Source organism: Nicotiana tomentosiformis, chromosome 5 (assembly GCF_000390325.3).
Source record: "Nicotiana tomentosiformis chromosome 5, ASM39032v3, whole genome shotgun sequence".
Lineage (NCBI taxonomy): Eukaryota > Viridiplantae > Streptophyta > Magnoliopsida > Solanales > Solanaceae > Nicotiana > Nicotiana tomentosiformis.
In genome coordinates this window covers 40761307-40788168 of record NC_090816.1, presented here as the reverse complement: position 1 = coordinate 40788168, position 26862 = coordinate 40761307, and the positions used below count along the sequence as shown (strand labels likewise).

At 39.6% G+C, this 26862-nt stretch overlaps 3 protein-coding genes across 3 annotated transcripts; 2 read left to right on the top strand and 1 right to left on the bottom strand.

Annotated features, from left to right (window-relative positions):
• Window positions 1-242: 242 nt before the first annotated feature.
• On the top strand, window positions 243-1896 carry LOC104099024 (putative UDP-glucose flavonoid 3-O-glucosyltransferase 3). Its single transcript, XM_009605891.4, has one exon. The coding sequence runs from the start codon at window positions 352-354 to the stop codon at window positions 1762-1764; it is 1413 nt and encodes a 470-aa protein (XP_009604186.1). The 5' UTR covers window positions 243-351; the 3' UTR covers window positions 1765-1896.
• Window positions 1897-2214: 318 nt separating this feature from the next.
• LOC104099025 (choline-phosphate cytidylyltransferase 2) lies at window positions 2215-6967 on the bottom strand. Its single transcript, XM_009605892.4, has 8 exons — window positions 6755-6967; window positions 5456-5569; window positions 4682-4777; window positions 4080-4122; window positions 3821-3976; window positions 3569-3649; window positions 2758-2868; window positions 2215-2673 (listed from the first exon to the last, which is right to left on the bottom strand). Exons 1-8 carry the CDS (start codon window positions 6910-6912, stop codon window positions 2473-2475), a joined length of 960 nt encoding a protein of 319 aa, XP_009604187.1. The 5' UTR covers window positions 6913-6967; the 3' UTR covers window positions 2215-2472.
• A 17452-nt stretch (window positions 6968-24419) lies between these two features.
• On the top strand, window positions 24420-24967 carry LOC138892222 (uncharacterized). Its single transcript, XM_070175926.1, has 2 exons — window positions 24420-24818; window positions 24902-24967. Exons 1-2 carry the CDS (start codon window positions 24420-24422, stop codon window positions 24965-24967), a joined length of 465 nt encoding a protein of 154 aa, XP_070032027.1.
• Window positions 24968-26862: the final 1895 nt, after the last annotated feature.

Here is a 26862-nt window from a genome sequence, read left to right as displayed (position 1 = left end):
TCAAAGTTCATTATTTTTCGAATCAACTATATATATGTGAAAAGTTGAATATTTCTCTCTTTATTTCATTTTATATAAAGCTCTTTCCTTTTTTGTATGTTAAAAAAAAAAAGACATCTTTATGCATTTGAAAATCTTTATGCCTCCCTTTCTTTCTTTTCTAAAAGTTGTTGCACGGTCAAACACCACCATATAATATGAAATGTATTAAAGCTTCTCTATTTCCCATTGCATCCATTACTCAGAAAAGACAAATGAAAATGAATTATGAGAATGTCAAAAATGATGTGTGTATATATATATATATATTCAACACAGATCCATCATATTCATCTTGTTTAGCTACCAAGTATGAAGAAAGCAGAGTTGGTTTTTGTTCCTGCTCCAGGCATAGGTCACCTTGTCCCCACATGCACATTTGCAGTAAACTTGCTCAATCTTGATGAACAACTATGTATAACCATGATTATCATTAGGCCTCAGGCACCATTTGATGTAGGCATAGATGCATACATTCAAAGATTCTCCTCCAATACTGCCCCTGTTGATCATCGGATCAGATTCATCAAACTTCCTCAAGTCGAACTACCACCCTTACAAGAGTTTACAAACTCTATGGAGAATTTCTTCTCTCTTCTCATATCAAGCTATAAACCCCTCGTCAAAGATGCTATTATCAACAACAAACACTCCAATACGAAAATAGTTGGCTTAGTCATCGATATGTTTTGCAGTTCAATGATTGATGTAGCAAATGAACTTGGGATTCCTCCCTATATTTTCTTCACTTCTGGTGCAGGTTTTCTTGGTTTTGTGCTTTACCTCTCTGTTTGTCATAGCCAACATGGGAGGGAATTTAGCCTCACAGATCCTGATTTATATATACCTTCCTATGCCAACTTGGTACCTTCAAATGTCTTACCAACGTTTGCTTTCAATAAGGAAGGTTACACAGCATTCATGAACCATGGTGCCAGGTTCAAAGAAACCAAAGGAATTCTTATCAACACATTTGCTGAACTTGAACCTCATGCTGTGAATTCATTAGCATCTGACCCTGAACTACCTCCAGTATATACAATAGGACCGCAGCTCGACCTTGCAGGTCAAAAGGGTAGGGAGGACAATAAGGAAGAAATAATGAAATGGCTAGAAGATCAGCAACCATCATCTGTGCTATTTCTGTGCTTTGGTAGCATGGGAGTTTTAGAGGTTCCACAGCTACAAGAGTTGGCAAATGCTCTTGAACAAAGCGGGGTGAGGTTCTTGTGGTCAATAAAAATGCCCCTTGGTTCTGAATATGGCAAGTTTGATGAGCTATTGCCAGAAGGATTCTTGATTAGGACTAAAGACAGGGGAATGGTGTGTGGTTGGGCACCACAAGTGAATGTTTTGGCTCACAAAGCGACTGCTGGTTTTGTATCTCATTGTGGATGGAACTCGACACTGGAGAGTTTATGGCATGGAGTTCCTATGGTGACATGGCCTCTACATGGTGAGCAGCAGATTAACGCGTTTCAGATGGTGAAGGATCTTGAGCTGGCAGTGGAACTGAGAATGGATTACAGGATGGGGAAGATCAGTGATGGAGGAATAGTGAGAGCAGACGAGATTGAGAATGCTATAAGATGCATAATGGATAGTGAAAATCCAGTGAGGAAAAGAGTGAAAAAAATGAGGGTCAAGAGCAGAGAGGTCTTAATGGAAGGTGGTTCTTCCTTTGTTTCTTTAAGACGTTTCCTTAAGACCATTCTTGATGGCTAGCAATGAAAATTGATGTACCATTATCCGAGATCTTTTGTACTACAATTCCCTGCTTTACATATGAATGTTTTTGTCAAAGATAACTTAGGGATCATGTATCTTATGGAATTTTATGCATTTACTTAACCTTAATATGTGTAAGTTATCCTTTTGGGAGAAATACTGGTGGTTTGGTGCACACCTGGTACGAGTAAGTATCATAACAGGTCTTAACAAACCCCTCCCCTCTTGTCTCTGCACAATGTTGATTTGGGTTTTCATTTGTTTTGTCTCCCATCAAACTATACTTCCCACCCAAATTTCTGTTAATTCTACTCCTTTTGCAACATAGTTTCTGTAAATTATTAATTATACTTACGCTGCAGAGAAGAAAAGTAACTACTTCACTAAATTATATGGTACACTACTCATATTTTCCGTTTAAATAAAAATTGTCACATCGACACCAGGTTTCTAAAAAAAAATATTTACTATTGAAGCAAGATTAATTCCAACAGAACAGTAAAATACATGTATGCAATCAATTGTGCACACCGAATTCGAAAAACTATAAAAAAAGAATGAACTAAAAAATGCATTAACTCAGATACACAACCTCCGTGCAAGCACTGCAGCAACGACAATCTTCTGCAGCAGCCATCTACAAAATTCCATACCAACCTACAACAAGAATCAAAGAAACAGATGTTCTGCTGTTAGGCACAAGTGTTACTCTGCAGATGATGATGAATTCTTTTTGTCCTCAATATGCTGTTCTTGATTGTCAAAATACTCTTCTTCCTCCTCTTCGACGTAGTAGTACTCATCATCTTCTTCTTCATCAGTAGCGATCTTATTTCCATTTTCCAGCAAATCCCTTGATTGTTGGCCTCTTGATCGTTCTTGAATTCGATCCCTGATGGCTGTTCCCTAGTGGCCAGAATTTATAAAATAAGAATCATCGAAGAAAGACATATTCATGAATAGATACAACAATTCGTTGATTTTGCTCACCATTTTATGGCAACTCTCTTCGAACATCTGAAGAAATCCAGCAACCCAACGATCAGCATTTTCAATCCACTCATTGTGATGCATACCAGCTGTTTTTGCAACAGTTTGAATCTACAATACAAGGGCACATGCAAAATCATATCCATCTGAACATAATAGATCAACCAAAGAACAATAGCAGAAGCAGCATATTCTTACTCAAGATGGATCCGATACTGAACATAATAGATCAATCAAAGTTATTGACATAGAGAAAATTCCAGTTTAGATCACATGGTTATTGACAGTTTATGATTCTGGTCCTCCTGGTGTTGAGTTATACACCTTTAACCTCAACTAACAGAAATGCACATTGTAGTCCCTCCACTTGCAAAGACGGCAATTTGCTAATCCACATAACTACCCATGTATTAAGTCAGTACTTTTACTCCATATTTGGTGTAATATATGTAGTCTCAATTTAACATATTTCCTCTAAAGTACACATTTCAACTGATCGCGAGTTAAGTATGCTTGGATGGGATATTACAAGGACTAAACACCAAATTTAGCGAATATTGGGGGACCAAAGTGAAATCATCCCTTGCATAAAAGAAGACAAGTTGCAATCAAGTAAAGAAAAAGAACAATTCGGCTATTTGTGTAGTTGTATCATCCAATTGATAAGTTGTTTGATTTCAAATTTTAGTTAGATATGAATTGAAGTCTATGTTTACTCTTCCCATCAATCATAATAATGCCATAATAACTCACATATAACTAAAGTATCATATAAACGCAAACAAAAGATTGCGTTCACATCTAACTGTACCTTTTCTCCCACTTTCTCTTGATGTTCTTTGACTTTCTCCTGTAACTTCATTAGTCTCATGTTGACCCTCAATCGCTTTTCCTAAATACATGAAACAATATCTCATCAAAAGTCCATATCACATACCATAGGAACACCATGTAAAGCAACCAACAACAACAAACCCAGTATATTCCCACATGTCACCATGTGAAGCAACCAAAAGGATGAAAATAAGTAAAGCAGAAAATCGTATTTGAGTAAAGAACATGCCTTGACATAGCTAACACCAAGTTCCTTCCTTGAATATCCACGATCCAAGTTTCGCATCACATACTTGTTATAGTCTTTAACTATTCTCATTATAACATCTGAAGTTGAAATTCCATCTGTTCGTTTCGTTTCTTTAAATCTTCCAACAGCTTTGACCTACAAAGGAGAGTGTTAAATATTGGATTTCAGAATCAGTCAAGCAATAAATGAGCTATGAGCCTATGATGCATGATTCCAGAATCTATAAATAATTACTTACAAATTCATAGACATCTTTTCCCGCTCCACTAGCATCGGCATAACTATCAATTGTTTAAGCAGAAAAACAATAAGAAGAAGATGATGAAAAACCCCATTCTAGATTCTTTTGTATTAACTTGTCAAAAGATTCCCGGAAGGACAAAATAAGCTATAATCAAACATAGTTACATAACACATGTAATACAACTCATAATATCTCTATGTGAATCCTGGAAAGCATTTTTACAGGTAAATCCACCATCTTTTTCATTTTAAAGCTCCTTAGTATACTCAAGATCGTATGTTTTCTAGGTGTGACTAATGACAATATCCACTTTCTCAAGTAAGATGATTGCCATTCATAGTCCATTGCTTTCCCAAAAATCATATTTCCCCTAAACTTTTCCAACATATACTTTTACTTTCAAAATCTGGAAAACAGTGGAGTTGTAAATCAAATTGTTCAATATAAAATGAGAGGTTTGGGGGGGGGTATATGAATCCAATTGATCATCTTCACGAAAGCACAAACACTAGTTCATGGAGATATTGATTACCCATTCTTCCACCTAAAGGAAATCCCATTTATCGTAAAGCAACACTGAAGCTAAGAAATCTTACGGAAGAGCATCATGAGCAACATAGTCAATATGATGCTTGTCAAGGAACTCTTGACTTATCACCCATGGGGCATCAGGAATGACTTCGTCCACCCACCTAGCAAAAGTATAAGGTTACTAAAATAGTTTACTACCAGAAAATAATAAAAGAAAATTAATGGCAATGGAACTAAAAGGGTTATGAAGAAATGGAGCCTTTCCAAGTAATAACGTCTGCCAATATGTGCACAATGAGAATAGAGCAGCCATTACTTGTGTACTAATTTTGAGTATTATAATAAATTTCCCACCCAGAGATCCAAGTTCGGAACCTGGGCGGTTCCCCCCCCCCCCCCAAAAAAAAAAAAAAAAGCAGCATCGGCACACTTGAGACTGGAAAAAAGCACATACTTAATTACTCCAATTGTTCACAACTGATGCTGATTAAATGAGGCTGAATCACATGAAAGACCAACATGCATCATTGGCTGTTCGAATGTTCCAGTAATAGAGAAGGCAATTTACACCATGTAGAGGTCAAAAGGAGAAAAGGCATATCCAGATAATAAATGTTTCTTGGAACAGTAATGACTTTGCAAAGATGACAACCTATCCCATTCAGAAAATAAACATTCTTTATAAAATTTCATGAAGCTTATGTCAGAACTAGATATGATGTTAAAACTAACTATAATCGATCGTGCACTATGCTTTAAACCCAAATTGATTTGACCAGCTATATGAATACTGTATAACCATAGTTGCAGTAAATAATTGAAATAAAAGAAGAACATACTTGCAATGGCGGAGAGATTCATAACGCTCTTCCTCTGTCATAACAGTTCTACCCTTGTATTTGTGCGTCATCTCATCCGAGCAACATCCAACAAGCAAGTATGTGTTGGGAAACCTGTGACCATCCGAAATAACTGTTAAAAGAAGAAAATTGTGAAGCCATTATGCCCGAGTTATTCGGCATTCGGCAGTTCACCAATGGAACACAGTCTACAGATATACAACAACAACAACAACAAACCCAGTGAAATCCCATAAATGGGGTCTGGGGAGGGTAGTATGTACGCAGACCTTACCCCTACCATATAAAGATAGGGAGGTTGTTTCCGATAGACCCTCGGCTCAAGGAACAGTAGAGATAAGATAAAGCAACCAAGTAGTAAACAAAGGTGACAACAATGTATTATGGTGACGAGCGTGAATGACACAACAGTCTACAGATATAATACGCAAAATCAACCACAAATTCAGAAAGCAACAGCAGATTGAAGAAGGAGCATACAGATACTAACTGAAGAAAAAAGATCACAGCATTATAACCAAAGGCTAACGTAAGCGACTCCTCCCAAATGACACCATTTGTGCTAACTATGACAACAACAACAACAACAACAACAACAACGACCCAGTAAAATCCCACTAGTGGGGTTTGGGGAGGGTAGTGTGTACGCAGACCTTACCCCTACCCGAGGAGTATAGAGGCTGTTTCCGAAAGACCCTCGGCTCAAGAAGAAGAAAAGAAAAGAAGAGAAAATAGACAATATCAGTACCACCAACAGATACCATAAGAAAAAATTAACAACATCATGAAAGCCAGAAAATAGGTGCAGAGCAATTGTGCTAACTATGACTGGTCACAAAATCTGTCTACACACATATAGCAAAAAATATAAATCAATCAACTACACCTCAATCCCAAATAATTTGGGATCAGCTATATTCGTCCTCTATACCTATTCCACTCTCATCAGGCCCATATCATTAAGGAGTCATTATGATTTTGAAAGTTTTTACACTGGGCATCCTCTATATCATTGAAGTTGTTTCATGCCGTGGAAACAACCTCTTATAAAAATGCAAAGTAAGGCTGCATATGTAAGACCCAATGCCTCCAGCCATTCACTCTATCGGTGTCCATATCATTCCAATAATTTCCATGTTTAAAAGATTCATTATGTTATATTGCAACGTAACCTACACAACTGTCAATTGTATTCCTTTAATAAATCAAAGTTGACGTAGGTAGAAATGCATAGATAACGTGAAAATACGACTGAATCAGAAATACCAGAGCACATACGATTTTTTGGCTTGCTCGAGGGAGCGGGCGTGGCCGAAATGGAAGAGATCGTAGATCCCATCGGCGTAGACACGGACGGGGCGGTCTGACGGTGGGAGATCATTGGCGCAATGGTGTTGGTTGTTGTGCTCCGCCGTCGCAACGCCGGTCTCTCCCATTTTCGTAGTATCTCAAATCGAATTTCGCTCCCGTCCGGTATGCCTTCTGTTATAGTTCCCACCTTTTATATGTCCACTTGCATGTAAATTATGCCAAGGCGCGATCTACGGAGCCAAAGCGACTTCCCAAGTTCGTACCTAGTACCTAATATCCAATAATTATTTTCAAAAACAATACTTTCGCTTTCATATGGTGTTTACATGGAATTAATCAATTTAATCTTAAAAATCATAAATTAATGTAAGAATATATATTATTTAATTATTAAAAGATATAAGAGTTTAAATAATTTTGTGTAAACAACTTGTACGAATAAGTTTCTATCTTCGATTTCCCACTTCATTTTCATTTTTTTAATTACAAGTTGCAAGAATTTGAAAAAAGAAAAGTAATTTTTTTTGTTTTTTATTTTTTAGGGGAGGATAAATACTACCTTGTGGGGTAGGTGTTGTATTAAGCAAAAGAGAACAGACGGAGGCTAGACCTTACCTCAAAATACAACACACGAATGGAAAACCAATCCATTCTTCAAAAGAATGGAGTAGTAGATTATATCATATCCTACTCCATGTCTATCACTTCTTAACTTACAAAGAAATTGGCCTTATCATATTTAGTCTTAATGCTTGAAAGTTGACACTTATCCGGTTGAAAAGGACCCTTAGCATGTTTAGGAAGATCCTGAAAAGTATAGTAGAAGGAGTCTTTCCCGGAAGTAGCTGCCAACTTTGCCAAGAAGTCTGCAACTTGATTAGCTTCCCTGAAACAGTGAGTTATGCTTGTGTTGGCAAGGTTCATGTTATGTGCAATGTCTTCAATCACTCCTTTAAGCTTGTAGTTATTGGTGTGCTTCTCTTGAATCATATTAGTAACTATTTGTGAGTCTAGTTCCAAAGCCAAATTGGTATAGCCTTTATGAATACACCATTGGACTCCAAATCTAGCTGCTAATGCCTCACTCAAGTTGTTACTACTACATTTAGTTGCGATAGAAAATGCCATGATAAGATCGCCATTATCATTCCTGACAACTCCTCCTAGACCAGCCTTACTGTTCTCTAGAAAATAACTTCCATCTGTGCTTAGCTTGACCCAACCAACTTTAATTTTTTCCAGAATACTTGAGTGTAGATAGGGATAGGTCTCAGTTTGTGTACTACTTCACATATGTGTAGCCAAGAGTCACTCCAATTGCATGTAGGGAAGCTAAGATTCATCGCAGCCTAAATAGTCCATTCTATTTGCTACTTTATTTTGTACAACTTGAAATTCTTTTGATCTGCATACTTGCAAGCACAATAAGTTTTCTAGACAACATATTATTATAGGAGCAATATGAAAAAGAGTTTTGTGCACAATATTACTGGTATTTTTTACTCCACCAATTATGCAGAACCCTTCTAATATGCACATTTATGTGTCTTATTCCCAGGGTCCTTCGTAGTACTTTCAAATATACTCTGCTATTTGGCTTTCCACAAAATATGCTGAATGGATTCACATTGAGGTATGTTACAACAATTACATCTGAAAACCGTATGATTCCCAAATCTAATAATAACATCATCAAAGGGGAGTTTTCCAAGAATAAGTCTCCAATTCAAAAAGGAGATTTTAAAAGAAAGATTAAAATGCCAAACCTTGATATTGAAACTGTTTCTCTGAGAAGAGGCTCTTATAGAATTTCAAGTTGTTTTGTTGAAAAATACACCGTCATCATTGGGAGTCCAAATTGCATAATCAGAAATAAATTGATTGTCAATCTCCATTGTGCTAATATGTTGCACTAAGTCGGCACTTAACACTTGGTTTAGTTTGGTGTAATCCCAGGTTCCATTTGACATGTACTTCCTAACCTTGGTCTTTCCAGATTTATTCCCTAATTGAGAAAGATTGGCCAAAACCCGTTTACCTGTCTAATTATCCTACTAGAAGCTGCAATCTCTATTATGGATTCTCCAAAGCATATTAACTTCAATCTTATTTCTGATATGAAGCACGTGTCTCCATATATGAGATATGTTAGACGCATTCTTTCTTCCCACAGGGTGACATCTACTACGGTACTTGGCTTTAAGGAATTGTGACCATAGTGAGGGAATAGTCCTAATTCTCCACCACCTTTTCATGGCCAAGGCATCGCTGATTTCTATCATACTTCTAATCCCAATGCCACCTTCTTTCTTGGGGTAACAAAACTTTTTCCAAGACCTCAAGTGAAAGTTCTTTTTGTCTCCAGAGGAGCCCCAAAAAAAATTCGCAAAATATTTTTTAATTAAAGTAAGGGTCCCTTTAGGAAGGTTCATAGAAGACAAGATATAGATGGGCATGTACTGTAGGATATGTTTGATACGAATCATTCTTACTCCTACAGAAAGTATTTTACCTTGCTATCCACTTAATCTTTTAACAAACTTGTCAACCATACTGTCAAAGTATTCAATCTTTTTTCTTCCTATATAGATAGGACATCCCAAATAGATAAAAGGAAAATTTTTATCCATAAAACCAGTGACACTTCTCATTCTATTGATCCTAGATGGTGACGCCTTTGGATCAGTAATGAAAAAACTCTTATCATTATTCACTTTTTGGCCAGAAGCTTTTCATATCTATTAATTTATTTCATGACTAATCTCACTGGCTTGTTATTACCACTGGTAAATATCATGATATCATCAACATAAGCCAAGTGGGTTACTTGGGGGCCTCTTGAATTCATCGTAAAAGGGGTGAAGTCGTGACACTAATATAGAGAGTTAAGCATTCTGGATAGTACCTCTGCTCCCAATGTGAAGAGAGAAGAAGAGAGGGGGTCTCCTTGGAGAAAAAACCTTTTCTAGAGCCATTGACATTAATAGAGTACCATACTCTTGAAACCAATCTCATAATCAAATCAATCCACTCATGTGAGAGGCCAAATATTTCTAAAATATCAGCGATAAACTTCCAAGACATCCTATCATAAGCTTTTGTCATGTCTAATTTGATGATCATATTGCCTCCATTGTTATCCTTTGTTACTCCTTGAACTATCTCCTAGGCTAGCATGACATTTTCAGTCATCAACCTGTCTGTAACAAAATCACTCTGGTTGTCTGAGATTAGTCTAGGAAGTAAAGGATTTAATCTACTAGACAAGATCTTAGTAATGATCTTACTAGAAAAATTGGACAAACTGACTGGCCTCATCTCAGAGAGGTGGAGGAGGATTCAACTTTGAGAATTAACACTAAGCAAGTATAAGAGTAATACTTGGTCAAGTTGGACCCTTTGATGAATACCATAACAAATTCAAACACATCTTCTTCGATTGTGTTCCGGCAATTTTGGTAGAATTTTCCATTAAAATCATCTGGACCAGCAGTGCTATCTGGACTCATATTGAAAATGGCATCTCTGACCTCTTCAATGCTTGGATAAGCAGTAAGATATCTGTTGTCATCTTTAAGTAAAAGTTCAATCCAACACTATGTACTAGATTTCTAAATCCTACAAATATTCCGATAACACTAAACTATAAAACACTATTTTATAATGTACGTTTGATTTGTCACATCAAATATCTATGCACAAATAATCCATTGTTTGACAGTATTAAATTTCATATTGTGTAGTATCTGCATACAAAATGTAAAATGTATTTTAGCAATATAATGTATAAGACTATTTGAAGACAATCTCTTTTACAGTACGCAAGTTGTGCATAATGATCTCTACATTATCACTCATTTTTATATAATTCTTACGTTAAATCAAAATTATTACTCCTAATATTTATTCTTTATTGCTTTTTCTTTGGTTGTTTTTGCTTCTTCTTTTGTTTCAAATATATTGGTTTGAATGATTCATAATAAAATTTAAGAATTTAGGAGTAAATTCCTTTTGATGGCCATCGTTATAAAAATGATTCACTAAAGTTATTCATATTTCTCTTGTATTAGTAAAATTATTTAAAACTTTACTTATTTTTTTTGATAATTTGAATGATCGCCCAAGAATTAACTCAATATCTAAAGGAGAATGAGATAATCTTGTAATTCCAAGGTCAGTGACTGCTTGTCAAGTTGTCAGTAATCTCAATGACATCTCATAAGCTCTTTCATTCTCAACAATCGCATGTGGCAACTGGCAAGTGCAACCCAATTTGCATCCTCGGACTGGGTGCCTCAAAGGTTAAATAGGATAACATTTTTTTTTGTTGGTATTTTTCTCTTCATTCAGTGGACATTCTTTTTTATAGCGAATTTAAAAAAGAACGATGTTTTTTTTTATATTTAATAATAATTTATTAAAATATTTTTTGTCTTAATAAAATGATTTATAGTCATATAAATATTTATAATTTATTTTGAATTATATATTTTTTAAAAATCTTATTAAACTTTATAATTATTCAAATATTATTATATAAATTGAGACGGGGAGTAAGACATTTTAGTTCTTGGAGAAACTGACAAAATTTTCCTAAGAAAGAAACGCTGATCAATTATCCTTCTGTCGATTTTTAGTTGTAATGTTGAGATTCATGACGTATCAGTATGTCACACGCATTGCATATTTATCCATTCAAGTCAAAATTTTCTTTTTTGTTTTTATTGGTCCAGAGTAATTCAAGTTCACATCGAGATGTCTTACTATAGATTATGTCGTTCTAGAGAGAAAAATCACACCTCTTCACTCTCTAACCAAACATCACTAACATAGCCATATTCCCACCCCGACGGAGGACCCATCCTCCAAAATCCTACCGAAACGACCGGACCCCCCTACGGAAGCCTCTTAATTTGAGATGGAAGAGGACACTCCTTAAAAAACTTATTTCAAAGAGATTCTACCGGAAAGGAATCTGATGTCCACCTCTTCATATGAACTAACCCACTCTCCCCCCTGTTCGAATTAAATGCAGGGAATATCCCCATCCCTTTGTCAAAGAAAGACAAGAACAGGTTATACCTCTCTTGGAGATACTCCCTAATAGTGAAACTATTTGGAAGGAAAATTCCCCACCACTTACTACGAGCAAAGCTTGCACATTTTTGGAAGCCCACTGAACCCCTAACACTAATCGACCTGGGATGGGACTTTTTCATCGTCAAATTCAACCTGGAAGCAAGCATGATCAAAGTCCTGGCAGAGGGACCTTGGTTTGTGACAGGCCATTTTCTATCTATACGAAAATGAAAACCAAACTTTGTTCCAGCGGAATCCAAGCTTGATATTACAGCAATTTGGATCAGACTCCCACAGCTCCCAACAGAGTTCTATGATAGGGCGATCCTCGAGCAAGTGGACAACATGGTTGGCAAATTACTGAAAATAGATACATGTATCTCATCTACCCTTAGGGGGAGATATGCTAGGATCTGTGTCCAGGTTCCACTAGAAATCCCCGTCACCACAGCTGTCACCATCGGCAACCACAATCAACCCATCCTATATGAGGGGGAAGGGATTCTCTGCGAGGAATGTGGGAGAATTGTCCATACGCTACACTATTGCTCATTCACTCCAAGGACAATAAAACCAACAGTCCAATTAACCTAACTCCTACTACCACAAATGTTGGTACAGTCCCTGGCGAAGACTCTCTGTGGCAAACGGTCCCATTCATGCGGAACAAAAAGGAATCCACAAAGGAAATCGGTTACAACGACTGGCCGGAGAAACATCGGAGCAGTCCATGACTCAGGTAAAGCAGTACAGTGAAACCAAAGGTACGTTCCTCGACCTGGTAGCCACCACTACTGGCAACAGCAACCCTAAAGCCCACGAACATCTAGACCCAGGTGAACACTTGGGCTCGATGGGGGTGGGCTATAGATTATCAACAAGACTTGAGGTCTTTAAGGCCCAACTCTAATAAAAGTCCATCTTTACAAGTGGTCTAAGTCAAAATAAGGGCAGCCCCACAAGACAAGCTAATTGGGCTGAAACGGCATCTGCCTATGTTAGGCACAATCCCAAAAGATGCCATTTTAGAAAATATTTCCATTCCCAAAAATCCCAATACAATCTACAAAAATGAGATTGAAGATTCCACCCCCCCTGACTCTGCTTCCCACAAATTGGATACTCTTACACAAAAAGAGAATATCTCTTTTTTGGAAAGGGATCATTTATCAGTACAATCCCATCCTAAAATGGCTCACACGTTCACGAAAGGCCACTTTACCGTGCATGTGCCTGGGCCACACATAATCCACCCTCATCTCTTCCCCGATCTTGCTTCTTCCAGTGGAGGTAATCAAGTGTCTGTTACAAACCCAACGCCCAATACTATCAATTAGGTGACACCCCATGTCAATCCCTCAAGATTAATTGCAGAAGGCAAATCGTCTCACACGAAACCCAAAAAGGAGATGGATTATAATGCTTCTCCCTCCTCTGCCTTTACTCCAAGGCACACCAACAATCGCCTTCTCTCTGATTTATCTGATGAAAAACAACAACCCCCTTTCTCAAACACAAGCCACAACACCGCTAACCATCTCCACCACCCCAATGCCACCGGAGCTCATGCCGGAATTATGGTTGGAAATGGCACTCTAAGGACACACCCAGAACCTACAAATGATGGTAGGGTCTGTCCCGATAGAAACGACCATACAAAATCCAGGTACCTAGCTCGACTGGCCACACAGCTCCTCCACCAAGGTCTGGAAAACCTTGGACGCCAGCTATGGATGTCCACATTACTCCAAGCCCAGTACATAGGGAACCAACAACCCCTGTCTATGGAGGAAACTCAACACACTCATGAGCCAGCTTTTCCAGACCATGCCTTTTCCCCCCCTCATGAACTTGGAGACTCCAGTCCCATCTCCATCCTTCCAACTCTGGCCACCAATAGTCAAAGTTTCTCAGCTACCACCCCAACCACTCTCACCCATCGATATGGTGAGCAGGGGCACCACCATGGCATTAGACTACCTCAGGGAGTCCAATGTAGACCTGGAGAACATACTAGAAAAACTAGGGATACCAAATACAAAGGCCTTCCTCATGCAAGAACCCCTGGAGATAGAGTTCAAAGAGTAGTCAGGAGAAATGCTTATTGCTTTGTGCCTCAAAAAGCTCATAAGTTGCAAATTCGATCTCCGAGTGCACTCATTTACAAACTCAAAAAACTCAACAGTGACTCTGATCCCTCTAGTGGGTATGTTGAAGCCAACCCCGGTGAGAAAGGGGAAGGTAATCAAAAGGAAGGCCCCAACCCAAAAGACCCCGTTAATGAATTTCATAATATGGAATGCTAGGGGGGCTAATAGTGCTGAATTCTGTAGGCACTATGTATTTATGGTGAAGCTCCATAACCCTGCCATGCTAGTCTTACTGGAGACTAGAATGGCAGACCACAAGCACCTCACTGCCGAGCTCAAGTTTGATGCTCAATTCCAATCCCCCATTGTTGGCCAGTCTGGTGGGATTGTGCTTATGTGAAAAAATGATCTGGTTAAGCTGGAGGAAGTAGCCACTATTTCACAGGGGGTGCATGTCATGGTCAAGGTACTACCCTCATCCACTAAATGACTTTTTTCTGCTATATATGCTAGCAATTGTGTTAATAATAGAAATAAACTCTGGAACACACTAGAGGTTTTGGCTTCTGTCTATGGGAGTAGTTGGCTTGTTTTTTTGGGGGGGGGGGGGGAGGGGGGAGATTTCAATGAACTCCTAAAAGCTAGGGATAAGTTTAGGGGTAATAGCTTGAATACTAATAGAAGCAATAAATTCTGAAAATGCTTGAACAACTGCAAATTAGTTGATCTAGGTTTTAAAGGTTCAAAATATACTTGGTCTAATAAAAGATACACCAACAGGCAAGACCTAATCCTAGAAATACTTGATAGGTGTTTTGCAAGTGATGATTGGATGTAGGAGTTTCCTGAATCAACTGTTACCATCTTCCTAGGACCCATTCTGATTACTGTCCTTATCTTTTAAGTTTAATCCATCAAAGTCTGAGCAGGGCCAACAAGCCTTTTAAGTTTGAATCTGTGTGGAGACACCACCCTGACTTCCTTCCTCCCTAGGAAGATAGTTTTGCAGCCAATACTGATATCCTGAAAGATACATCTGTTTTTACCAATAGGGTGGCTGATTGGAATAAGCATGTCTTTGAAAACATTTTCCATAGAAAAAGCCAGATCCTTGCTAGACTTTTTGGCATCCAAAAGTCCAATGCATACCCCCATTAGTACCTTCCTTCAGGAGCTTGAAGCCAAACTCCAACATGATTTCTCTGTCATTCTTAGGAGTGAAGAGGACTTCTGGAAGCTTAAATCCAGAATTAATTGGTTAAGTGGGGAAGATGCCAACACTAAATTATTTCACATATCCACACTTAACAAAAGAAGGAGGAGCATGATCATGTATTTAAAAGATGAGGTGGGGAACAATATTCGGGATCCCCATGACATTAAAGACATAATCCTTAACTACTTCACTAAGATCTATACCACTGAACATCATAGCTCAATTCTGAACAAGAGCCACATTATTGATAATGCTAATGTCCTGACTATCAGGGAGAAAAGAACCATTGACTCTACCCTTAGGCTCTCTGAGATCAAGTGTGCCTCATTCTCCTTCAAGGCCATGAAGGAACCTAGGCCTGATGGCCTTCACCTTTTATTTTCTATCAGAAGTACTGGCACATAGTTTCTGGCAAGGTAATCTAATTCTGCCACGCTGTCTTCTCCACTTGTATAATCCCTCCTGAAATAAACAAAACCATGCTCTGCCTCATCCCAAAGTGCACTAATGCCACACTGCTGAAAAACTTCAGGCCAATAGGTTTGTGCAACACCTTGTATAAGCTGATCACCAAGATCATTGTCCATAGAATCAAACCTCTGGTTCAGAACATCATTGGCCCTATTCAAGCCAGTTTCTTAGCCAATAGAAAGGTTGTTAATAATGTCATTGTGGTCTAAGAGTACATTACCCACTTCCAAAATATGAAAGGTAATAATGCCAATATGATCCTAAAAGTGGACTTAGAGGAGGCCTTTGATAGGTTAGAATGGTCTTTCATCAGAGAATCCCTCCTCTTCTTCAACTTTCCCACTAAACTAACCACATTAATCATGTCCTGTCTCACTGCAAGCTCCATCTCCATCCTTGTCAATGGTACTCAGACTGAATACTTCAAGCCCAGTAAAGGCATTAGGCAAGGGGATCCCATATCACCCTATTTGTTCATCATATGCATTGAAAGGCTTTCCAAAAATATTGACAATGTTGTAACTGATAAAGATTGGTTCCTTATCAACATCACCAGGGGAGGGCCTAGAATCTCCCACATATTTTTTGCAGATGACCTCACTATGTTTGCTCGCCAATAAGAGAAACTGTGAGACAATCTTAGACATCTTGGGTAATTTTAATGTTGCATCTGGACAGAAAGTCAGCCTTTAGAAGTCTAAGGTAATCTTTTCCTCCAACTGCCAGGAAGAGTGTGCCACAACATGCAGTGCCATTTTAGGTATCAAAGGTGCTAGATACTTTGGTAAATACCTAGGTTTCCCCATCTTTCACAAAAGGCCTAGGAATATTGACTTCTAATTCATCCTAGATAACCTCAACAATAGAATGGCAGGGTGGAAAATCAAGTTCCTAAACATGGTTGGTCGAACCACTCTAGCCAAAACTTGCCTTAGTAGCATTCCAAACCATGTAATGCAATACATCCGGTTACCTTCCCACATTACCAACCAAATTGACAAAATCCAAAGGAATTTAATTTGAGGTACAACTCCTACAAAAAGGAAGCTACACATGGTCAAGTGTGCCACTGTCACCAAATCATAAAACAGAGGAGGGCTGGGCCTCCAACAGGCCCATCTAAAGAACAAAACACGCCACACCAGTCTTGCTTAGAGACTCTACAATAATAATACCTCCATCTGGGCTAGGGTGCTTATGGGAAAGCACTGTAGTGGAGGAGGGAACAGGGCTAAGGCTAAGACTAGAACCTGAAAATATGTTCAGGAGTGTTGGAAGATATGCACTAATTGCACTAGATTGGTGGTTCACAAAGGGGATAGGGTTAGATTCCTTACTGACACATGGCTTCCCAAAATGTAATAACCGGATAAAATCCTTAATGGTCCATGGCACCATAGTGACATGAACACCAGGATAAAAGATGTGTACTCCAATGGGGTTTGAAATTTCAGCTCCATTCCCTACCCCCCCATGACATCAGCATCATAATCCAAAACACTTTCATCACCACCTCCACCTCTGTTGAGAACAAGCTAATCTGGAACCTTAACCCCAATGGCATGTTTAGTACCAAATCTGTCTACTCATTTCTTGATGCACTAATGCACAATGACACTTCTCATGAAAACCACTACAGCTAGATTTGGAAGCTAAAGACCCCCAATAAGATTAAGTTCTTTATATGGCTCATGCAGCAAAACAGGCTGCCTACAGGGAACCACTTACACCACATAGGCTTGATAATTAATCCTAACTGCTACTTCTATGATTATGCCATAAAAGACATAAACCACATCTTCTTTCAATGTGTTAATGTCAAAGGATTTTGACAGTAATTGTTGCACCAGTGCAACCATAAGCCTAACCTTAGTGTCAACTTTTCTATGCCAAACTGGGAAGGCACATGGCATAGGCTTCAAAATGTGGAATACAATGCTTGCATCAAATGGAAACAACTATTGTCCTTCTGCCTCTCAGCCATCTGGCTCACTAGGAACTCTAATGTCTTTGAAAAGAAAAGAAATCACATTAATATGCACCAAACAATTGCAAAGGCTGTTGAATACCACCATATCGTAGCCACATCTAGGCCTGTTATAACCACAATCACCTTATACCTAAAGTGACAACCACCACGTAGGGGCTTCTATAAGTTAAACACGGATGGGACTGCATGCCTTAACATAGGAAAATGGGAGTATTTGGGGGGGGGGGAGGGGAGGGGGTATTCCGAAACAACAAGGGTGACTGGGTTTTTGGCTTTATAAGGGGGCTCCCAAATACTGATAGTCTTAGGGTAGAGCTTCAATCCTATGGATGGGGCTAAAAATAGCTCTCGATCAAGGCATGTCACCTATTGTGATTGACACTGACTCTGAAGTGGTGCTGGAAATGTTAAAGCATGGTAACTTAACTCACAACCCCATAATTTCTGAATGCAGGTATCTGATCGAGCAGCTGGGGAACCCAGTCATAGGCCACATCTACAGGGAGCAGAACCAAGTGGTAGACCTCCTCGCAAAGGAAGGAGTTAAGAAGGAAGTTTTTGACAAAACCCAATCTTTGGCAGTTCCTCCGGTGTTTGCAAATGATACAATGTTGGCAGATATCTTAGGAACTGTTTTTGAAAGGAATATTAATGTTTGTAATATTGACATAATGGTAGACGTTGATGACAATCAACAGGGGACCTCATCCCCCCTCCCCCCTTTAATAATGTAATTTTGTGAATGTTTTATATATATATATATATATATATATATATATATATATATATATATATATATTATAACGCATAGTATCCAGTTAACAAAAAAAGAGATGTCTTACTATGGGTTAAAATATTATTTATTAAAGACAATTTCATTTCTAGAGTTCTTACCAAGATCTTTAATTAATATTAAAAGTATACTTATTATCTCACCACAATATGTGGACCCTTATCCAAATAGGTAATTCACAACTCACTAACAATTTCTCAAAAGTATTCTTCAAATGCATGTGTTATGATGTTCAAAAACTAGATGAGAAGTAGTCAGGTTAACTAGCAGCACTTGGAAAGACATGATCACGAATTGACAGAAATTTGGAGCTTTTTTATCGGAAACTTGGTTTCTTAACTCTCTTTCTTGCTTTCAATAAAAGTGTATCTATTCGCTTAACTCTCTTTTGAGAAATTGTTGTGAGCTATGAATTACCTAATTGGAGAAGGGTCCAAACAAAATTATATATATTCACGTTGCTTCGCAGTTAGCTCTAATAAAGGGTGAAGCTTTTTGTATAGAATAAAATATGCTATATTAAGTGTCCGCTTAAGAGAATGACACGTGGAGCCTAAGGCGAGGGATAGTTAAAACCGAAGGCAATTGTCCCATTTGTCACCAGAAATAATGACACTCGTAAAGATGCAATAAATATCCTCCGCCCGGTAGCATTTAATGGAGAATATTTCACAGCATTTAGTGCACTGCCCGTTACAGAGAATTTGTCATTTATGCTCACCATTACACCTTCTTCAATGACCCTCATAATTGACATTAAAGAAGGGCATGATCCTAGGACCTTGTTCCCCAAGTGCAGCTATAAATAGTGAGCTCTACTATCATTGTAAAATGGATGATTTTTCTGGCAAACGTACGCTATAATCGATTCAAAACTTTATACAAGTTTATCTTCTTATTCCTTGATTTCATTGTTGTTGTGCCCGAAATCTCTGCTTCTAGAATTACTGTTTTCGTGATTTTATCTTCACTTCAAGGCTAAGTATTGCGTATTTCTTCAATTATTTTATTATTTCAGAATCGAATTAATTCACTTGTCTAAAAACCACGTATAAATTCAATTATACCATTTTACGGGTAAACAGTTTGGCGCCCACCATGGAGCCTAGACAGTCGTGTAATTAAGTTGATCCTTGCCTCTTTTTCTAACGTGTTTTGATTATTTGTCTTAGCAAAAAATCACAAAATGGCAGATAATGGTGTTAACAACACACAATGTTGAGACTCAAGGAGACCAGCCTCATCATGAGGATTCAGTTAATGACACCCACAATGAGGGGAACGATGCCACGCCGGTCCACAACAAGCGGTACCCACGATGTCCATGAGGCGACTCCCAATGATGCTGAAGAGGAGCGTGTTGTTGATGCGGTAAGGGTCCTAAAGAGCAACAATTGATCATTCTAGGCCACCTCACACGAAAGGATAAGGTTTTGACGGAGTTGAAGCAAGCGTTATCGAGGGCTTCCAATAACACGAATAGATGGGGTCCAGTTCCTCCCGGTGCTCCCGTAAATCAAACAACGCAGAGGGTCGACAACAACACCACGAAGGGAGAGGTTGGCTTCGATGGGGGCTGGGGAAAGCGGATCCGACCCCAACAACGAGAACGATCCCTTCAAGAGTAAACTCTTACGGTTTATAAGGAAAGTGAACGCCCGCATGGACCAAATCTCGGGCGCACCACCGGTGCTGAAACAGCTGGACTCAAAGAAGTATGCTCAGTTGCCGTACAAACCAAGTGCGACGCCAGACCTTCAGGAGCATATTACCACCTATACAATGGCGGTGAAGGGGAATGATTTAGCTCCCCACGAGATTGAATCTATTTTGATAAAGAAATTTAGAGAGACTCTTATGAAGGGAGCCTTGATGTGGTATTCACTGTTACCCGAGTATTCCATAGATTCCTTTGAGATGCTCGTAGACTCTTGTATTAAGGCTCATGCCGGGTCGAGAAAGGTATAGGCCCGAAAGGCCGACATATTCAGAATTACACAAGGAGAGTCCGAGTTGTTGCGGGAATTCGTCACTGGCTCCAGAAGGAGAGGATGTTGCTCCCGGTTATTATGGATGAATGGGCGGCTGAAGCATTTACCAACGGTCTGAATCCGAGAAGTTCAGATGCTTCCCGGAAATTAAAGAAAAGCTTGCTTGAGTTCCAAGCGACGACTTGGGCGGATATCCACAACCGGTACGGGTCTATGATAAGGATTGAAGATGATAAGATTTGCTTCCCGTTGTCGGCAAAGGGACGGGAGGAGAATAAAGAAAAATCAAAAGATGATTTCGACACAAATATACGATCTTCGTGGGGCCGGTTTCTACCCTACGAATGGGCTGAAGGAAGCGGCAGAGGTTTTCGATCAGCAGAGAGGTTTGTTACCGACTGAAGAACTGATCGCGGTTGGAGAAACAGATCATTGCAGGACAAGGAAACGTCAGGTACACAGAATCCTTCCTACCCCAGGCTATAAGAATACAACTTCAACGTCAGTGTAGTAGAGTTGGTATTTGCTATGAGAAACATTAAAGAAGCACGGTTCCCGAAGCCTATGAGGTCTGATCCCTGCCAGAGGGATCCCAATTTGTGGTGCGAGTATTATGGGACGAATGGCCACCAGACCAGGGACTGCCGACATCTGCGTGAAGAAGTAGCAACACTATTGAAGAATGGACATCTTAGAGAATTCTTAAGTGACTGGGCCAAGAACAACTACGGTCGCAACCGTGATAACGGAGAACCCTCAAAAGTAGTGAAAGATCCTCCGAGCCAGGTGATCAACATGATTTTCAGGGGGAACGAGATCAACAGTGTCACCTTCTCGGAAGCAAAAAAGATGAAGGTATTAATAACCCAAAGCAATAGACTCTGGGAAGTCGCTGAAGACGACATCACTTTCACGGAGGAGGACGCAGACGGATTGTTTCTAACGCACAACGACGCATTAGTAATTTCTTTTAATGTATTAGATTTTAAAATCAAACGCGTTCTAGTGGATCCAGAAAGTTCGGCCAATATCATAAAATGAAGGATATTGGAGCAAGCCAAACTCACTGGAAGCATTATTCTGGTCACAAAACTCCTCGCAGGATTCAACCTCTCAAGTGTGACAACCCGAGGAGAGATCTTGCTACCTATGAATCCCGAAGAAGTGATGAAGACGACTCTTTTTGAAGTGGTGGAAGGTGATATGGGATATAATATTATTCTGGGAAGACCATGGTTGCACGAAATTTTGGTTGCTGGAATTCCTATCAGTTGAACCATCAACGTATCATCAATGTATCATCAACGTATCATCAGTTGCTGAAATTCCCAATGCCCAAAGAAATCAAACAGATAAGGGACAACCAACTAGCGGTAAGGGAGATGAATGCAATTTCGATCTCTAGTAGCAAAGGTAATAAGCATACGGTATAGAAACTAAAGGAATCGACGCTCGCTCCTGAATCGAATGAAATTAGCTAGGGGGAGAAGATTTGGAATCTTATCAGGTGCCAAGATATTTCCAGGTACCAAGAGAGACAGATGCAACAAAATCCACCGCGGAAGAGCTCGAACAAGTTTCATTGTTCGAAAAATTCTTAGAAAGAAAATTCTACTTGGGGACAACACTGCAGCCCGAGCTTAGGTCTGGCTTTATTGAATTTCTTAAATATAATGTCAATTGTTTTGCGTGATCGCATGTGGACATGATAGGTATCCCAACGGAAGTGATCGTACACAAGCTAATCTTGGATCCCGACATCCCTCCGGTAAGACAAAAGAAACGCCCTATTGCGAAGGCCAGGAATAAATTCATCAAAGAAGAGGTAACTCGCCTACTTGACATCGGTTCGATCCGAGAGGTAAAGTAACTAGACTGGCTAGCTAATGTAGTAGTAGTTCCTAAGAAGAACAATAAATTTTGCATGTGTGTAGATTATAAGGACTTGAATAAGGTGTGCCCAAAAGACTCGTTCCCACTGCCAAACATCGATCAAATGATTGATGCGACGGCCGTGCACGAGTTAATGAGTTTTCTCGATGCTTATTCCGGGTACAACCAAATTAAGATGAACCCAAAGGATTATGAAAAAAATTCGTTCATAATGAATTTTGGCACATATTGCTATAATGTGATGCCCTTCGGGCTGAAGAATGCCGGAGCCACTTACCAATGGCTCGTAAACAAGATGTTTGAAAAACATATAGGAAAAACTATGGAAGTTTATATATACGATATGCTCGTTAAGTCTTTTCACACAGGTGATCATCTTAAGCATTTGCAAGAAATTGTTGACATCCTAAGAAAGCATAACATGAAGCTTAACCCCGAGAAGTGCGCATTCGGGGTCAGCTCCGGCAAGTTCTTAGGATTCCTGGTATCACAAAGGGGGATTGAGGTAAATCCCGATAAAATCAAAGCTATCGAGAACATCTTGGACCAGCTGTCAAGTGTGGAAGAAGTTCAAAGGCTCATAGGGAGATTAGACTCTTTGAGCACGTTTATTTCCCGATCATCGGAGAAATGCCACAAACCCGAACTCTCGGGTAGATTGGCCAAATGGGCCATCGAAATAAGTGAATTTGACATAGAATATAAACCAAGGACTGTGATTAGGTCACAAGTTTTGGCCGACTTTGTGGCCGATTTCAGTCCGGGATTGCTGCCTCTAGCAACCAAAGAGGCAGTAATGGTGTCAGAAACGATATTGGGAGTTTGGATCTTAATTACAGACGGAGCCTCCAACGTAAAAGGGTCCGGGCTTGGCATAGTATTAACCACGCCTTCAGGAGAAACCCTAAGGTAAGCCATCAGAATGGTCCATTTAACTAATAATGAAGCAGAGTATGAGTCTTTGATTGCAGGACTCGAACTGGATCGGGGACTAGATTCCGAGGTCATAGAAACCAAATGCGACTCCCAGATGATGGTAAATCAGGTCTACGGGATCTTTGAAACCAAATAGGAGCACATACAACAATACGCAGTAAAGGTCCAGGTTCTGCTGGCTCGATTTCAGGAGTGGTCGATTACTCATATCCCGAGGGAAGAAAATGCAGAAGCGGATGCACTGGCTAACCTTGGTTCATCAACATAAATGAAGGGATCATATTCTGGGATGGTAGTATAACTCATGCACTTGGTCCTGGATGTAGATAACTACTATGATGTAAATACGACTAATTTGGTCTGGGACTGGAGGAATGATATCATCGATTATCACGAACACGGAAGTTTCCCGAAGACTCCAAGGCATCTCGGGCGCTGTGCGCCAAAGCAGCACGGTATAGCTTCAAAGGAGGCCAATTGTACAGGAAATATTTCCAAGGCCCGCTGGCCCGATTCTTGGGAGCGTCCGAAGCTAATTTCATTATGCGAGAAGTTCACAAAGAAATAAGCGGAAACCATTCGGGCGCAGATTCCTTAGTGTTAAAACTGGTAAGGGCAGGATATTATTGGCGCCGAATGGAACAAGACGCCAAAGCTTTCGTGCAAAAATGCAATAACTGCCAATGCTACGCACCGTTGGTACATCAATCAGTAGAACCATTACACTCAATTCTGTCTCCGTGGACGTTCATGAAGTGGGGAATGTATATCGTCGGACCGCTGCCCCCGATCCCCAGTAAGGTAAGTTTTTTTTTAATTTTAACTAACTATTTTCCTAAGTGGGTTGAAGCAGGTCCTTATCAGAAGATTGGCGAACGTGAAGTGGTGGATTTCTTGTGGGAGAACATAATCTGCAGGTTTGGAATACCAAAAGAGATAGCATGCGATACTGAGCCACAATTTATTGGCGCGAAGATCACAAAGTTCCTTTAAGATTTGAAAATAAAGAGAATCACATCTTCATCCTATCATCCGAGCACAAATGGTCAAGAAGAATCAACAAACAAAGTGATTATACAAAATCTCAAGAAAAGGTTGGAAGCAGCTAAAGGTAATTGGCCTGTGGAACTACCAGGAATGTTATGGGCGTACTGATCGACGGCCAAATCGAGCATGGGAGAAACTCCTTTTTCCCTTCTATACGGAGCAAAAGACTTAATCCCGGTGGAAGTAGGAGAGCCTACCTTAAGATATTTCCAGGTAAGCGAAGAGACGATCAACGAAGCAATGTTGGTCAACTTGGAGTTACTCGATAAATGCAGGGACTTGGCACATATAAGAATGGAGGCCCAGAAGCAGAGAATGAAAAGATATTATAATCGAAGAGCCAACCTCCGTTATTTTAAAGCAGGAGGCTTGGTTCAAAGGAAAGTAACTCAAAACACCCAAGAACTCAACGCATGGAAGCTACGTCCAACCTGGGAAGGCCCCTACCGGGTATCAGCTGTCACTGGGAAAGATTCATACGAGTTGGAGAATCAGGATGGAGAAAAGTTTCCAAGCAACTGGAATGTGACACACCTCAAGAGATATTATTGCTGACAAACTTCGCCTGTATTGAAAGTATGTGATGCACTATTTTTCCATTTGTCCAGCTTTTGTCCCAATTGGGTTTTTCTGGAAAGGTTTTTAATGAGGCAACAACAGAAAGCATACTATGAAGAAAGTTTCAACAGGAGCAATAAGATCTTTAATAGCAAGGCACACAAGCGAAGAACCACTCCAGGACGTTTAGATAATCTTTGGCTTGATAGCAAAATTCCCATCGGGAAAGTGAGTTTGCTATCAAGCAAAGGTTACCTGACCGTTCACAAGTGCAAACCACTAGAGGATTGTAAGATAGTCTTTTGCTCGATAGCATAAATTCCTAAGGGGAAGCAAAGTTTCTTATCGAGCTGAAGATTGTCTAGCAATTCATTAGTGGGATCCTCGAAGGTACAATATTTTCAGTGTTCCAATTTGCATTCTTCGCATTTGAACACTAGGGTGGACTGATATGAGAATACGACAACAATGACTATCACATCGACCGAAACACAAAAATCGAGAACATAGTTGTATCATCGGGACCGGGGACTGCGCGGCCAACCCTGTAGAAATAAGTTGTACGAATTAGCCACAAGAAATGGCAATTTCTTTTTAGCATAACGAATCCTTATGTATTTTTTGAAAACGGAAGGGATAAAGTAAAGTCCTTTTATTTTCCATCTTGTTTCTTGTTTGATCGATGAATTGATTTTATCATTTCAAAGTTAAGCAAGTACTTCAAATGCTAGTGCCGTAATAAACATGAGACGTCCTCTTCAAAAGCACCGTAAATATAAGAGGGCCCTCTCTTATAAAAACCCTCACAATAAAGGGTTGATTTCAGACGAATTTGTGCCCGAAATCCAAATACTTTCGGGGAAAAATACACCCAAGGCTTTACATAATAATATGCAAACAGTAAAACTTGCACAAAACACTTAAGCAAAAAAAAAAAAAAGTATGCAAAGATTAAAACTTGCATAAATGTTCAAACAAAAGAAAACTCAAACAATACTTGAGCAAAAAGATGTCTTTATTTACAATAACATGCCAAAGCGGCACACATACAAAAGTTGGAAAAAGAAAAGAAAAGCTAAACTGCTGCATCTCCGGAATCCGGAGGAAGAGAAGTGTTAGCGCCCCCAGGGGAAGTGGGTAGATCCGCCGATGGCTCAATATTTTGGCCTTTAAAATCTTCGCCTTCCGTTTCCTCTTTAGTTCCTGATGTTTCAGAATCGGAACCGGAAGAACCGGAAGTATCAGGCTTTGCTGGGAGACCCCTTTTAGCAGCTAACTCAAGCTCATGGGCCTTAGCGATCTCGACATCAAAGTCAATGATACCCGATTTAGCCTCTTCCAAGGCTTTTATACTCATGTTGTACATAATATAAGTTTTCTCCACAACGAGGGAAGCCGCTTAGTGCTTAAGTTCTTGTTTGAGTTGGGTTACCTTGGCAAAAAGGTTTTGCCAGGAAGATCTAACGGATCTGAAGGTAACATCAAGGTCACAGACAGTTAAGCTAAAAAGCCTATTATGCTTAATAGTCTTCCTATACTTCTCCTCCAACTAGGCATGTTTCACCCCCGCAGTAGCAAGCTCTTCAGTTTTGGAGTTTAAGGTTGCCTCTAAGTTGGTCAATCTTTCAGCGGAGGCAGCCTCACGGTCGGTTGCAGCAAGAACGACATTATGGACTTCAGCCCATTTAGCCCTGACTTTGTCAAATTAAACCCTCAGCGGGATAATCTCTTGGCTAAGGGTTACCACTTCTTGCTCACTTTGCTGCAAACGAGTCTCCAATACAACAGCCTCAGTAGCTTTGGCTTCCAATTCTGAGAAGCGAGCAGCAGTTTACTCCCGCTCGGCCAAAAGTTGATCCCGTGCGGAGGTAAGTTCCTCCTTTTCCCGAAACCTTTGGACACCCTCGGAAGCAAGAAAGTTGTCCTATAAAACAAGAAAGGCAAACTCAGGATATTTTCAGGAAAAAATAGAAGAAATAAAAAAGGAAGTAAAGAATGTACTGATATGGCA